This window comes from Equus asinus, chromosome 2, assembly GCF_041296235.1.
Source record: "Equus asinus isolate D_3611 breed Donkey chromosome 2, EquAss-T2T_v2, whole genome shotgun sequence".
NCBI lineage: Eukaryota > Metazoa > Chordata > Mammalia > Perissodactyla > Equidae > Equus > Equus asinus.
Window position 1 is genome coordinate 93,752,782 of NC_091791.1, and position 14,906 is coordinate 93,767,687.

The following is a 14,906-nucleotide window of genomic DNA, read 5'->3' on the forward strand; positions in this document are numbered from 1 at the left end:
CATAAAACCACTGGAATAGCCATAATCATAAAAAGATAGACAGAGTTGTAGAGACACACTCCAAGATAAACCAAAAATGCTGTCTATGGCTTCTTTCTATAAAACAAGGTGAGCTTGGTCCTCCTGCCACATTTTCAGTTTTCACAAATAATAGCTAGGCATGTAGGTAACCAAACAGAACCTTAATTGGATGCTGACGTGTACTTCCACAGATTTGGGGTACAGTGGGGAGAACGCCTGGCTCTGGCAGCCCCCTGCTCAGCCTTCTCATCCAGAACCTGCCAGTACTTACTGACTCAAGGAACTCTCTGCTGACTGGAGGGAAGAGGGGATAACGATACAGAGGTTGCACAATCTTGTGAAATTTATATTAAGAAAAACACACACTACTTATGGTGGTCTGCTTTTCTGTGATTTTGAATTTTGTCTGAATTACAATTAGGGCAGCTATACATCCTATTTAGCTTGGGGCATTCCTGGTTTATGCTCATTTTGCAGAAGAAATCATTAAAACTTCTCATTATATCCCAAGTGCTTTTGGGTTTGGATGACAATCTATATGGTCGCTCAGGTTAGAATTTGTTGGGGAATTTAAATATGTATATATTAATTGTATATAATTATAAATATATATGTAAGTATATATGTTTAATCTACTTTGAGATAACAAAATATATCCAGAGTTTAAAGGTTTTATTTTTGAGCAGTTGGGTTTTACGGTTCCCGGACCACTGGCATTTTAGGGGAGAAGGGTTAGTGGAGAAATTAAGTGTGTGGACCCTGGAATCAACCTGCTGAGTCTGAGTTGTGCTCCACTGCTGAGTAACGTGAGAAATGCTCTTGGCCTCAGTCATTGCCTCCTCCCTTGCAGGGCTGTGGTGGGTGCCTGACACATAGGAAGGGCCATATACACATTACCTAGGCTTACGCTTTCAGCTAGATGTGCTGATGCTCTTCCGGTTTGGGAGTATAATTTATCTGAGCTACACAAAGACTAACATTTTGTTATATGCATAGACAATGTGATTTGGTCCTTAAATCATCCTTTGTATCTTTTAAAAGATGCTCAGACCAAAGTGAATTGGAAAGAAATACCATCCTCAGGAAGGCAAAATGCTGCTGGATGCTCTAAAAGTTAGGCCAGAGCACGAGGCTTTTCGTAGCAAATGGGCAGACTGCAGAAGGGTGTTGCAAATTCCCTCACTGCCCCAGAAGAACAGGCAGAAAGTCCCAGCCGTCTTTGTCCTGTTTTGAGAAGGTTTTACTGGAACGCTTGATGAGCCTGCATGGCAGGGCTTGTGGTACCCTTGTTAATGTTGTTTACATCTGGACAGAGAGACCATCTCTAGCTAAAATGATATTTAGGGATATGTTCTTAATTTTTAAAATAAACTTGATGAAACAATCCATAATCCACTAAAATTTCAGTGTATGCCATCACATCTTCCTAGCTCTCTGCAGGAGCTCCCAGATGCTTCAATGGCAACAGGATTGCAGACCCCACAGGCAGGAAGCAGGTGCCTGGGGTGGCAGATGCTGTGGAGGATCTACCTTAAGAGTCTACAGCTGGAATGGCCTGAACAGTCAGAGGGGAGGAGAGTTTTCTGCCTACTCGTCTCTTCAGGAATTGTCAACAGGGAGAATTCCCCTTACAAACAGTGGCCTCTCGTCTCTGCTTTTCTCCTAAGTCTACTGCTTGAATAACTGAATGACTCTTGATTCTGCAAAGTGTTCTTGCCCGTCATCAGGTAATACTGTGTTTTTAAATAACTCCTCTGGGTCAATTTTCTTTAATTCCCATCGGTGGGTCTAAGTTCAACTCTGAGTACCCAGAAGCCCTGCTATAAGCCAACCGATCTATAAGCAAAGCTGTGAAGATAAAAGAGCAAAACATGCCCCCTACTACATTATCCCGCACTCACTCCACTCAATTCACTGTCTTCATACCAGACCAGTGCACTTGACTCATCTCAATCCTCACAATGGTCCTGTAAAGTAGTGACATTATTCTCCCCACTTAACAGATAAGAAAACTGAGTCACAGACAATATGCGTAATTTGTCAGTCTGCTAGTTAGTGGTGGAGCATTGAATCTAACCAGCCAGGCCAAACTGGAATCACTAGGAAAAGCAGAAGAGGAAAAGATCTAGCATTTTTTTTTAAAGAATCTGCAAAGAAATAAAAATATGTTTTTTAAATCATCTTTCTTTCTTTCCAAGTTAAGAAATTTTTTAAGGACATTGTTTTACAGTGAGATCTTCCTGAAATAATCAGAGTAGTGTCAGGAGAGTTTGATGAAGTGATAAGTGATATGTAAATGTTGAGGTCTATTGGCTGAAATAACACTCCAATAATTCTTAAGGTGTTAATTAACAGTAACCTCATTATAAGGGGTTAGGGACAGACCAAAGACCTGTTAGGTCACTATTACATAATTACAATACCTTGCATTTATATAGCACTTTAGTAAATTTTTACTTTCTGCCAAAAAATGGTCAAAAGGCCATTTTATTGTTTCACACGATTATAAAATCAAGATCTATTTTACATTAATTATACAATTATAGCAAATTACATTAATGTGGTAGAAAAGGGAAAACATTTTTTTCTTCCCCAAGCTATAACTATTCAGCAAGAAGAAAATTTTGGAAAATCAAGAGTTGGTTGCAGAATTGGAAAAATAATAGAAAATAGCTAATTTGTCAGAAATTAAAATTAGCAGTAAGAGACCTGAACCTTCAGAATATACACTGGAATTCTTGTATGTGCCATTTCTCCCCCTTCAAATCTAAGTCTCCTCTTAATAAAATAGGCAGGTGATACCCACTCACGGGTTCTCTCACAGGATTCCGGCAAATGTGCTTGTGCTTGGTTTCAACACGAGTAGAAGAGAGGAGGAAGAAAGGACTATCACACACATAATGCCTGTTGTGCATTTGGAGTTTTCTGCATGTTGCTACTTTCAATTCTTGCATCAACATTTTGAAGCAGCCATTAGTCTCTCTCTCTCTCTCTCCCTCTCTCTCTTTTATTTTTTTTTTAAATAAAGGACTGAAGTTTCTGGTTAAATGACTTGCAAAATAACTCCCACAACCAATATAAAGCTGAGCAGAAATTTTAATTCAAGTCTGTCCATCTCGAACACCTACATTTGCCGCACACACCTCTTACCCCAAGTCACATACAAAAGCTATTTAAAAAAAATTTATGTCAATTATTTGATACAACAAAAAACCAAAATCATAACAACCACCTCGAGAAGCTTCATTTCATGCTTCAGTTAGAGCTGCCAGTCAAGTTAGAAAACATTAAAATAACATAACAACCTTTAGCTGTTAACTAAAATGTGTGTTATTATTCTTCACCAAGTGTGCTTTTCTGGTCTTCTGCTTGATATTTAAGCAGCCCTTTTAGAACACCAGCTCAAGTGTAATGCAACAGGTTAAACCAGAAAAAGTAAACCACTGCCTACGTGTCATGAAGTTGCAAAATTATGTTTGTTGTTCTTTGTTTATTTTCTTTTTGAGCTAATGAGACTATTTTGACAAACTTCATCCACAGAGAAGGAGATGGATGGTTATAACTTGGCTCAGTTCTTCTTGTCAAGGGCAATCAGTAGATTGCCTGTTATGAACATGGCTATTGCAAATTACTCAAATTATGTCTGGGCTGTGGCAAACATTCTCGTGATGAACTTGAAAATTCTTCTAAGGCTCTTCCCCCTATTACTCAATTGCATCCTGCAGGGACGCTGTCACTGGGACTGAATTTATAGATATCTCAGCCTCCATCCTCTCCGTCAATGGAGTTCAAGGACATGTGCCAAAACTCCATTTCTACTCTGACTTACTTCAACCACAGGGAATCATTAGCTTTCCCTCTTACAGCACTTACTGGAGAACCATTTGACAAAGAGGACCCTCACTGGGTGGAAGAGCTAATGGACCTCCAAAGTGACAGAGCAAAGCACTGACAGGGATGGTCCTGTAATTCTATATAGTATATTACAGGGATATGGTTACATCGTGCCCAATCAATTTTCTTAAAAATGGAAGCTTTGATTTCAAAACCTACCCGGGCTGGAGTAGACACAATAAGGAAGAGCAGCTCATTTTAGAGCTGGCTCTACTTTCAATAGCTTCCCCCACTCACTAATTCCTCGGAGCAGTTTACACAGATTACTGCACAGTCCATCAGCCCTTTTCTGCAGTGTTGCCTCGGGCAATGGTTGCTATTGGACAGCTTTCCTCTTTTTCCAGCAGTTCCATATTTCAAATGATTCAAGTGCCTTCAAGTGAATCGCTTGATAGATTTCCAAAATGATCACTACAGGTCAAATTCAGCTCAAATGCTATCCTTTACAAAGTTTTGAAAATCCATTTTTGCAGCAAAGCTGGTGAGACATTTAATGAGCTTCAATTCAGAAGAGACACATCCTTTTAACTTGAATTTGGCCTCAAAACATCTTTGGCTCATTCAAATGCCTCGCCAGCTTTTCAGTTACAATGGCTACTTCTTTCACTCCAGTGAAATATATTGTAGATAGCACCACTGCCCAATTTCTTTAAATTTCTGGAAATGGTATAAAAATAAATATGATATAAAATATCCTGCTTTTATTCAGAATATTTTGATTCAAGGAGTTTGTGCTGACTTGCTTGCCTTCTCTACCCAGCTTCATTTTGTATAGGATGTGTCTTATTATTATTTAATCTAATTTTTTAATGTTTCAAAACACACAAATTCAGCACAGAAAACGGCTGTAAATGAATTATAAATAAAAGAAGGAGTAGACACATTCAAATAGACTTGGTAGTGTTTAATCTAGAAAGGCTTATTTGAAAGTTCTCTTATCAGTCTAATAATAGTGAATTATAATGACCTCCACTTAACAAACACAGGGGCACTAACTTTCGTAATAGAAAGATGAGAAGCAGGGGTCAAGTGTCTTAACCGGGTGTTACATAAATGAAATATATGTGCAATGCAGAGATCTTAGGAAATTCGTAAGGTTCAAAGATGAAAATAGTTGTAAATCCTATTAGCCTTTCTGTTTAGCTCTTTTTCCAAATTGGATTACTATTGTGTGTTCAACTTTACAATTTTATATCATGATTTTCACACATAACATGATATAATGAGCATTTTCATATCTTTAAAATATTTTGAAAATTCCAGTTATATTGAATTCATCCAAGTATAGGTCTATTCTAATTTATATAGACATGTAAATTCAGACGCTTTTTTCAAAGCTATTACAAATAAACGTGTGGTGAACAGGCTTACAAATAAGTCTACAGACACATTTTTGTAGGCTAAATTCTCACAAACAAGATAAAGATTTTGAAACTTACTGAAATAGTATTTATAGAAAATGTTCAACAAAGTATGCTCCCTCAAGTGGTGAAAATGTTTTTACTGAACTCTCACCAAACTATTTGTTTTTAAAGAATCATTAAATATTTGACAGGCAAACAAAAAAAAATAATTTGCATTTCTTTGTGAGGCTGAGTTTTTTTCACGTTTCTTGGTTATTTGTATTCCTTTTTAAGGGAAGAGGATGTTCCTCTCCTTTGCCCATTTTCCTACAGAGATTTAATGCCAGTGTTACTCTTAACTGGTTTATGTGACTTCTTCAGAATATTGATTCTTTGCCATATTTGTTGTATGGTTTACTGATAGTTTATGTGCCTTTTTAATTTTGCTTCAGATTTACGATATTGAGATCACAAAACACCATTGCATCAAGGCTGTTAATATTTTCCTTCCATTACTTTTAGCTCAAAAGCTCCGTTCAAAGGCTGATGTAAATAAATATGCAATTTTATTTCCTGTTTTCATTAAGACTTGTTTATTAATCACATTAACTCTTGAATTCATTAAGAACAACTTTTTCTATAGAGAAAGAAGTAAATTTCAACTTTGATTTGTTTTACCTGATAGTCATTCAAATTTATTGAACAGCCAGTCCCTCCATTTTCCCCCCACTTATGGATCATTCCTTATTCTACACTAAGTTCCACTATACACCAGGTTCTCTTTTACTAACCAGTCAGCCAATGATCTTTGACTTAGGGTGTATTTTACATTCGGCAAGATCAAGTTTGCCTGTTTATTTATTGCTCTTGAAAATCTCTCTGTCAAGCTAGTTTTAGGATCATGGTATTCATCTTAAATTTTCATTAGTTTGCTCTATAATTTCTAATTATTCACAGCACAAGTGAGTTTTTGAAAGATCTGAAAATGCACTGAAGAAAGAGAAAATAACAAAAGGAAAAACATGCAACTTATCCCAAGATTCACACTGTAACATTTTAGAGCACAGACAATTTCCAGATCTCTACCAGAGGTGATCGGTAGTTTTTCTACAATTCTTCCTTGGCAAGTAAACAGAAAAGTGTTAGTGCAAGAGAAATTTGTTACAACACAGGAAAATGTTTTTGATTCAGTTTATCATAGGATTGTAATTTATTTTTAAAATACTAGAAGATATAATCTTAATTTCTCTCATATTTGAATATAGAAAGGAAACTATTTAAGGGGCTAGATTCACATACACCCCTTTACATTGCTGCTCCGATATACTAAGTTACGTTTTATTTAACTTGAAACATAATCCAGTTAGGAACGTATCACAAAGATACCCCTGGTAGTAAGCCACTCATGCAAAAATACTTCCCTTGTTTTCCTTATTTTCCTAACCATGAAGTATTTCACTTACTCCAAGTGCATCACAAAGTGCTCTAGCCATTTAATTCCTAAGTCCACTTCTGTATGTATTTACTCAACAGTATCTTGGCGATCGGAGGTGCTCAATAAACATTTGTCCAATGGAGAAGAATGAATGAAACATACTACTTAAATGGAGTGCAGTACAAAATGGCACATTATTAATAACTACCCTGGAATTCTTAGAAACAGCTGATGCAGGAACAAATGTAAGCCTTTTATTCACAGCAAAGCCTGGGAGATGAATAGCTGGCACATGCGATGTGTGATTTATTCATACGCACTAGTAGGAGATTTATAGGCATCTATTAACCTACTTGAGCTCCAGTTCTGTCTTAGGCTGGTCTTTTGTCATGATTAGCTATGTTGTGACTCTATGTTAAATAACAGGTTGTCTGTGCTGAAATATGCGAGAAATATGAAGACAGAAGGCCAAAATTATTATACATGTGCATCATTCCAGCTAAACCACAGATATATCTCTACTCGTACATGTTAAAAAACTTGGACTTGTACCTCTGCACAAAAGCAAAGGAATTTTATTTCTGGACCTGAAATCCATTGTCATAGACTGGATTGTGTCTCCCATGTAATTCCTATGTTGCAACCTAACCTCCAGTAACTCCGAATGAGACCATATTTGGAGAAACGGTCTTTATACAGGTAATTAAGTTAAAATAGGGTCATTAGAGCAGATTCCAATCTAATATGACTGGTGTCCTTGTAAGAAGAGGAAATTTGGACACAGACATGTACGGGGGAAGAAAACAAGAAGACACAAGGAGAGGACAGCCATCTAATAAGCCAAGGAGGGAGGGCTGGAAGGATAGGCTACCCTCATGGCCCTCAGAAGGACACCACCTTGCTGACATCCTGACCTCAGACCGCCAGCCTCCAGAACAGTGAGAAAATACATCTCTGCTATTTAAGCCGCCCAATGGGTGGTACTTTGTTACAGTGGCCCTAGCAGACGAATACGCCTGTGAACTAACAGAAAACACAGTGAAGCTCTATGCTGAAAAAGACTAAGAATTATTTTGTTCTTTTCAACATTAATCTTAGTTTTGGAAGGGATAAATCCTACATGCCTGCATACTGTGATGGGCCTGGTCCGACCTTCCTTGGGGTAAAACACCACCAGGAAAGTCACTGCTTTAGGGGAGACATTGGATTCATTCCTTCATCAATCAATTGGGAATTCAAACTTAATTCATGGCATCGCCCACTTCCACATGATGCCCACCTTGGATTGGTAGAGATAACTTGAACTTATGGTTGACTATCTAGAAGAGCATGGGCGCACTTCATGCTTACAAGGGGTAGCTCACTCTTGGCTTAGAATGGGTAGCTTCGCTCTTATTAAAGTCACTGTGTGCTTTCTACCTGTGTCTGCACTGACCTAATAAATAGAGCAAGAGAAGACGTATGTGGGGAGGATCCATTTCCACTCCCCTTCATCACCAACCCAGGTTCACAGAGGACAGAAATGGGGTGTAAAGTTCATAAATGGGGTAAATGTAATAGCACTGCCCGAGTCACAGGAAAGCCACCATGTCAAGAGCGAGGAAAGGTTGCAGTTCTGTTTATGCTGACAGAGCATACATGGCAACTCTTACACAGATCTGCTGCTATCATTTATCAGCTCTTCCAAGCCTGGGCTGCTGCCCACTGGGGCAACTCATCCTCCCCGTGGACTGCAGCTGGCTCTTGGAGCCAGGCAGGATTTGCTGACATGTTCTAAGTTCATAAGGATAAGATGCATTTTTCTGTGCCATCTTAATAAAACAACATGGAATAAAGTTTTATAATAACAGTAGAGAGAGGAAAAAAGTCATAATTTTCCATGCTTCACCATTCAGAATAATTAATTTAATAACTGTGTCATACGAGAAGAGCAAATAAAGAGCAGGAAAGGGGTGTGGATATATATGATCACTGAAGCATATACAACTGCAAGGAAAAACAAATTACCAGGGTAGTGCTGGAAAGAAAAGCTCGGTGGGAAATATTTTTTGGACGCTAATTTGATTCTTTTTCTATGCAGTCTTAAAGCTCCAGTGTCTACAAACACACTATTTATTTCCACTTGTTTTCATGTTTAGCATTTATAGAACCTTATGTCTCTAAAAACCAATTAAACACCTTCCTGATCTCTACTAGACATTTTCTCTAGGTAATTCTCTACCTAGACTGTAAAAGGACTATGATTTCATTGACAACATCCTGCTGGAGAGTGTTTCATCATCAGAGGTGTTCCAAAAAGTATTAAATTAATAAACGAGGGTAGAATCAAAATAAGATGCAGTTTTCTCTGGACACGGTTACAATTTCTGGGGTTCGGTTCACAATAAACATTGAGACGCTAGATCTTCGACGAGCAGCCTGCTTTGTCATCCCACAGTTTGTGGGGTTGCAAGAAGGGACTATTTTTGAGTAAGAGCATTTGTGTCTCGTCCCACACCAGAAATATAGACTTTTAAGTGAGTAAATAATTATTTCTATTAAATCAGTAGATACAAAAGTAAATCTTCCTTCACTTGGTCAGGTAAAACTCAGATCTTATCTACTGTAATTCTATTTATCTTCTTCAAATACTAAAGATACCAGCCTTGTCCCTTCTCATATTAAGACTCTTGATTCTGCCATTCAACAGCTGGACCACATGCATCACATTCTACTATATTCCCAGAGCTCAACACCCCCTCCCACTTCTGGGTCTCTCTGATGGCCTGCCCTTAGTGCCAGTCACCACAGTGGCTTACCGACAGTGTTTATGGGATCCAGTCAGGGTTTCGATCACAAAGCACTCGCCATCATTGAGACAGTATGCAAGGTCCTTGTCTCGGCAGGGTTTGAAGTGCTCGGATCGCTCGGTGGAATATGTCGTCGTGTCTGTCAAGGGAAGCACACAGACAAAGGCTGTTAGCAGTGCATTCTGACACCACCAGCTCCTGTCATTGGCCTCATGTGGTTATTGGGGCCTTCTCATGGGCACTGACCCTGAAGACTCTAGACAGATAGAATGGACCCTCCGCTGTACTGAAAAAACGCAACTGGGTATGACTACTTTATAGACTGAATGTTGGTGTCTTCCCAACATTCATATATGGAAACCTGTTCCCCAGTGTGATGGTCTTAGGAGCTGGAGCCTTTGGGAGGTGAGTAGGTCATTACGGGATTAGTGCCTTTATAGATGAGATCCAGGGGTGTTCCCTCGCCCATTCCAGTCATGTGAAGACATAGGAAGAAGATGGCCCCTTATGAACTGGGAAGTCCTCACCAGACTGAATCTGCAGCCACCTTGGTCTCAGACTTCCTAGCCTCCAGAACTGCGAGAAATACATTTCTGTGGTTTATAAGCCACACAGTCTATGGTGCCCTGTTATAGCTGCCACACTGACTGAGACAACCACGGCATTCAGTTGTCTTATGTCTCCACTGGATTTTAACAATTGGGATCACTCCAGATGAGCCTCATCTAAGGACACGTTAACAGTAAAAGCTGATGATCCTACAGTCAAACACCGCAAATTCACTTTCATTAATTTTAGTTTTAACAAACACATTATATGAAGGATTGAAACAACACTCGTTTCCCTTTATTGTTGCCAAATATCATTAAACATCTAATCAATGTATATTGTGACTGTTCTGTGGAAACCAATGTCAGTTCTGTGTGTGCGTTTTTGTTTTTGTTTTTTAGTTACAGCTATAATTGGCTAATAGCTAAGCCAATTATTCGTCACTTTCTCCTTTTATTATGTAATTAAAATGCAGATGTTCCAAATTCTGAAACAGAATCTCAAATGTGAAGACCGTTTCTGGTAAATATTTAACAGGACCAAATTATTGTCATTTTTTATCATTGTCCTAAACATGTATTTTTTAAAATCATAATTACCTACATTTTTAATGTAAGTTATATGTCTATATCTGCTTCGCAAACATGAAACTAATCATAAGAATGTGCCATCTCCTGGACACAGACTCTGTTGTCACCTGTAGACATCCTGGCTTCAGAGTTTTAAGCAACTAAAGTGTTAGTACCAATTCCACTGCGACATTCAAGAGAAAACATATTTAAAAAGTCAAAGTGAATAAATGATTCACCATTTACGGTCTTTTAATTTCCTTTTCATAGGTCTAGATAAATAACAACGATCAACAGCATGGGCTATTGGACCAGCTTACCACCTGGAGGTCACCATGACCCTCATCCAAACTGAGGGGATAGTGATTGTTCTAAAAGGATGTTCACTCATGTCCTTCCCACATCTAAAAATCCTCAATGGGCCCCATTCCTACAGGAATTACTCCAAATTCCTTAGTGGAGCAAAGAAAGACATAGACCATGAGGGATTTTGCCTGTCTAGTGTCATCTTCCTGCACCCTGAAACACATAACTTAATGTCCAACTATTTTTCTATTTCCCCAAACACCAAGAACTGGCACGATCCTCCTTCCTCCTGGACCACTCTTTCATTGCTGGAAGACATCCAGAAATCCTTCAGAGCTTACAACATCTTCCCCGTGTGTCCCCCTAGCGCCTTTTATTGCTTGCATCCCTACATTCAGTGCTGTGAGTAACCGCTTGTTCACATGTTTATCTGGTTCTTTAGTCTGTGACTTCCTTGAAGTCAGAGGTTGAGCGTTCATCAGAACTGGAGCTCAGTAAAAAAGTCTTCAATAAACGTGATCACTCCAACACACTAACAGTTTAAATCCATTGATGAAAGACATGATCATTAAAGACATTATAATCATATAAAAGTTAGTACATACCTTACAACAAACAAATTCACATTAATGTTATCATTCTAGTATACCCATTTTAATATTGGTGAATATTGCAAAACCAAACATTGTTTTCAGATTCACATGAACTCTTGCTCATACACTATTCATACACTGTGAGCATCAAAAAATCCACTTCTAATCTCCTCTTTCTTGTTGGTACAATGGGAACTTCATTTTTCCACTTCAAAATATCTGCCTATTAATACTCTGGCATGAAATAAAAGCTGTACAAAACAGATGTATTTTCTGTTTTCCAGGACATCTCCTCTATGGGGAAGATTTGTTATTTAAGACAGTATGTGATAAACAGTTACACAGAATCAACCCCTCTTTCTATGGAAAATATTTAAAATTCAAGAGCTCCCAGCACAAAACTCAATATGAAACACCACACAGTTGATGGCTACTCTGACTGCTGGAGTATATTAACTCATGATCAGTTAGTTAAGTCTTCCTTTAATATCTTATTATGCGTTTATTGATATTCACTGATCATTCCTCTAAGAACAGCTTTTCATTAGCATAACCTACAGCATAAAAAGTGAGATCCTTATTTTACAATCAGTGGTTTTAACAAGCTGCAGACTCCAACAGCAGTACAATGGCAAAGCAATTACAATCAATTAGTTTCCATCTGACAACTACTGTCTCCAGTGGTTACCGTCCCATTCTACCAACTGCTTTCCCCATCACGTTATCATCTATCAGCACATCACACAGGATCAGACCCAGGTAAACGCGTCTGCAAAAGTCCAAGGAGGGAGACTAGAGAGATGTCAACCTTATTGTGTACTCAGGTGTTCCATTTCCACAGCTTAGTGAATCTCAAAATTAATTTAAAATATACATGCTTATCCATTGCAATGCCTTGACTGATTTCAAAGAAAACACCATTATCAAGTATTGTTAATAACAATATGATCAACAATAATAGAACGTTGGGCTGGATCCTTCTATAGGTAAATAAGCTGCAATTATCAATAAATTTGAATTCTTAGAATTTACCCAAGCTTTTCACTATGTGGTATCCACATAGCACTACTCATCTAAAATTACAGAGGCACCGGGCAAGGTAAACAAAATCCACCATGAGGTGAAATTTTACACTTAAAAGGCATCACACCCAATATGTGGATGGAAAGAGAAAAATTCCTTAATGAAACCGCTAGGTTTCTACGCTAACTCTAAAACCACCTACAGATTTTTGTAAAATGCAGGCTCCCCTTGGGACCCACAGAGGAGTGGTTCCAGGACCTCCAGCAGAGGCTAAAATCCACAGATGCCCAAGTCCCCACAGTCAGCCTTCCATATCTGCGGTTCTGCACCTGCATATTCAACCAACTGAAGATCAAACTACCACCCTCATACTGTATTGTCCAACCATGGCTGGTTGAGTCACAGATGCAGAAGCCACCAGAGGGCTGACTGTAAATAATAAGTATATTGTGTCTAAGTCACTGTTAGTCAGGCTTTCTGTTACTTAAAACCAAACACAGCCCAATAAACAGACAGTAATGATTTTGGATGATGACCTCCAATATTTGAATATCTCACTTTAAAGTGCGTGTATGTATATATGGGTTTAATTTTTTTAACATATAAGATGGATTACCAACATATAAAATGGAACATAAATAAAAACGAGATAAAAACCAAATATGAGGTGTGATTCTTTATTTTCTTTCTGTGCCCTAAGGTGACACAGTGCGCTCCAATATATTCAGCTGAGTATTTTGTTCTGAAGGGGAAATGGGACATCTGTGAGAATGGGTAAGATCTAACTCCAGACTATAAACGTTATAGCCATAAATAACCTGGGGAACCTTAACAATAAAGTAGAGAACTCTCATCTGTAAATTACCCAATATTTTTTAAACCTGTCTATATTTTTTAAAACTGCATCACTAGGGGCTGGCCCGGTGGCATAGCAGTTAAGTTCCCACGTTCCACTTGAGCAGTCCAGGGTTTGCCAGTTCAGATCACAGATGCGGACCTATGCATGGCTCATCAAGCCATGCTGTGGTAGGCATCTCACATATAAAATAGAGGAAAATGGACACAGATGTTAGCTCAGGGCCAATCTTCCTCAGCAAAAAGAGGAGGACTGGTGGCATATGTGAGCTCAGGGCTAATCTTCCACCCAAAAATTAAAATAAAATAAAAAAACTTCATTTCTTTTAAGATAGTCTAATTCACTAAGCTGGCTACAGTATATGGTACTATTTTGTCATATATTTAAATTTCAAGGAGCACTTTCTGTTTCTAGGAAGGTAATCTGGTAAATAAATTTGTTATAGAGCTCTTCATTGTCTTAAAAAAATCACACGGATGAAGATCCCAGTAATGTAGCCAGGAGGGGCCTGATATTTCCATGAATTCCCATTTGTCCTTCACTGCTCTCCCTTGTTCCAGAGTACGTCAATGTCAGACATCACTCTCTACCTTATCAGCTCACGGACCTCCCATCTGACTGGACCTTGAGCTCCAGGGGGCACAGCAGGTGGATCTCTGGTCCACCAGCTTATGGGTGGCCTGACACAGAGGTGCATACAGTAGATGTGTATAGAAGAATGATCTTTTTATGCATGAACCTTTTTCTAAATATTCTATATTTAAAAGGGTGCATGCTTTTGTTATCATAAAAGAAAAACTTTACATAAACAAATGTTTAGAAGTTAGGACATGAGAAGAACTTCAAAAGGAACTTAGGGAAAATGTATAGAATTTTACGAGAGGAACAAAAGATCAGCTCCACAAGGTGGAGGGGAGGGGAGGAGAAAAAAATTGGGAAAGAAATTCTAAAAGAGAGAGAATGAAAGATAAAGGAATGGTAGGCTTCAGATGAACAGAGATGGTGCTAAGGATGGGGCTTTCAAGCACCACATACAAAGTTAAAGGTCTAAGGTCAAGGAAATGTAGCTGCTGGAGAAGGAATAGTGCCCATTCACTGGGACCACAGGGGCTATGCAATTATCCAGACCACTCATCTGGCACTTGTTATACATAGTTTAATGTGTTTTCTTATATTTTTATGGGTTTTGGTCTCTATCCCCAGGTAGGTCAGGGAGACGGCTTTGCTTTTAAGCTTTGTATTCTTTCCACATCGCATAGCACACACAGTACACAGTCAGGACAGTAATTAAATGCACAGTGGAAGGTAGAGGTGGTTAATCCATTAAAGGAAAAATGGGAAGAAAATCTAAGGCTGGAAGACAGAAATCCCAGCAGATTTTGCAATGATAGTTAATTTATTTACGAGTTAAAACGATGACTGGTTTTCCCCTTAAGCACTGAGTTGAACATGAATATTACTCATGGAGGTTTTCCATGTTGCCAGCACAACGCTGCACACTGTGGGAACACAGATTTTGTTGCAGGAA

The 14,906-nt window shown here is 38.5% G+C and overlaps 1 protein-coding gene across 7 annotated transcripts in view; it reads right to left on the reverse strand.

Annotated features, from left to right (window-relative positions):
* NRG3 (neuregulin 3) overlaps positions 1–14,906 on the reverse strand; it is a 1,008,158-nt gene that overhangs the window by 554,784 nt on the left and 438,468 nt on the right. For all 7 annotated transcript variants that reach the window (XM_044760110.2, XM_044760104.2, XM_044760099.2 and 4 more), the window contains exon 2: positions 9,492–9,621. In XM_044760110.2, coding sequence (XP_044616045.2) covers positions 9,492–9,621 — 130 coding nt within the window. The remainder of the gene's footprint in view (positions 1–9,491; positions 9,622–14,906) is intronic.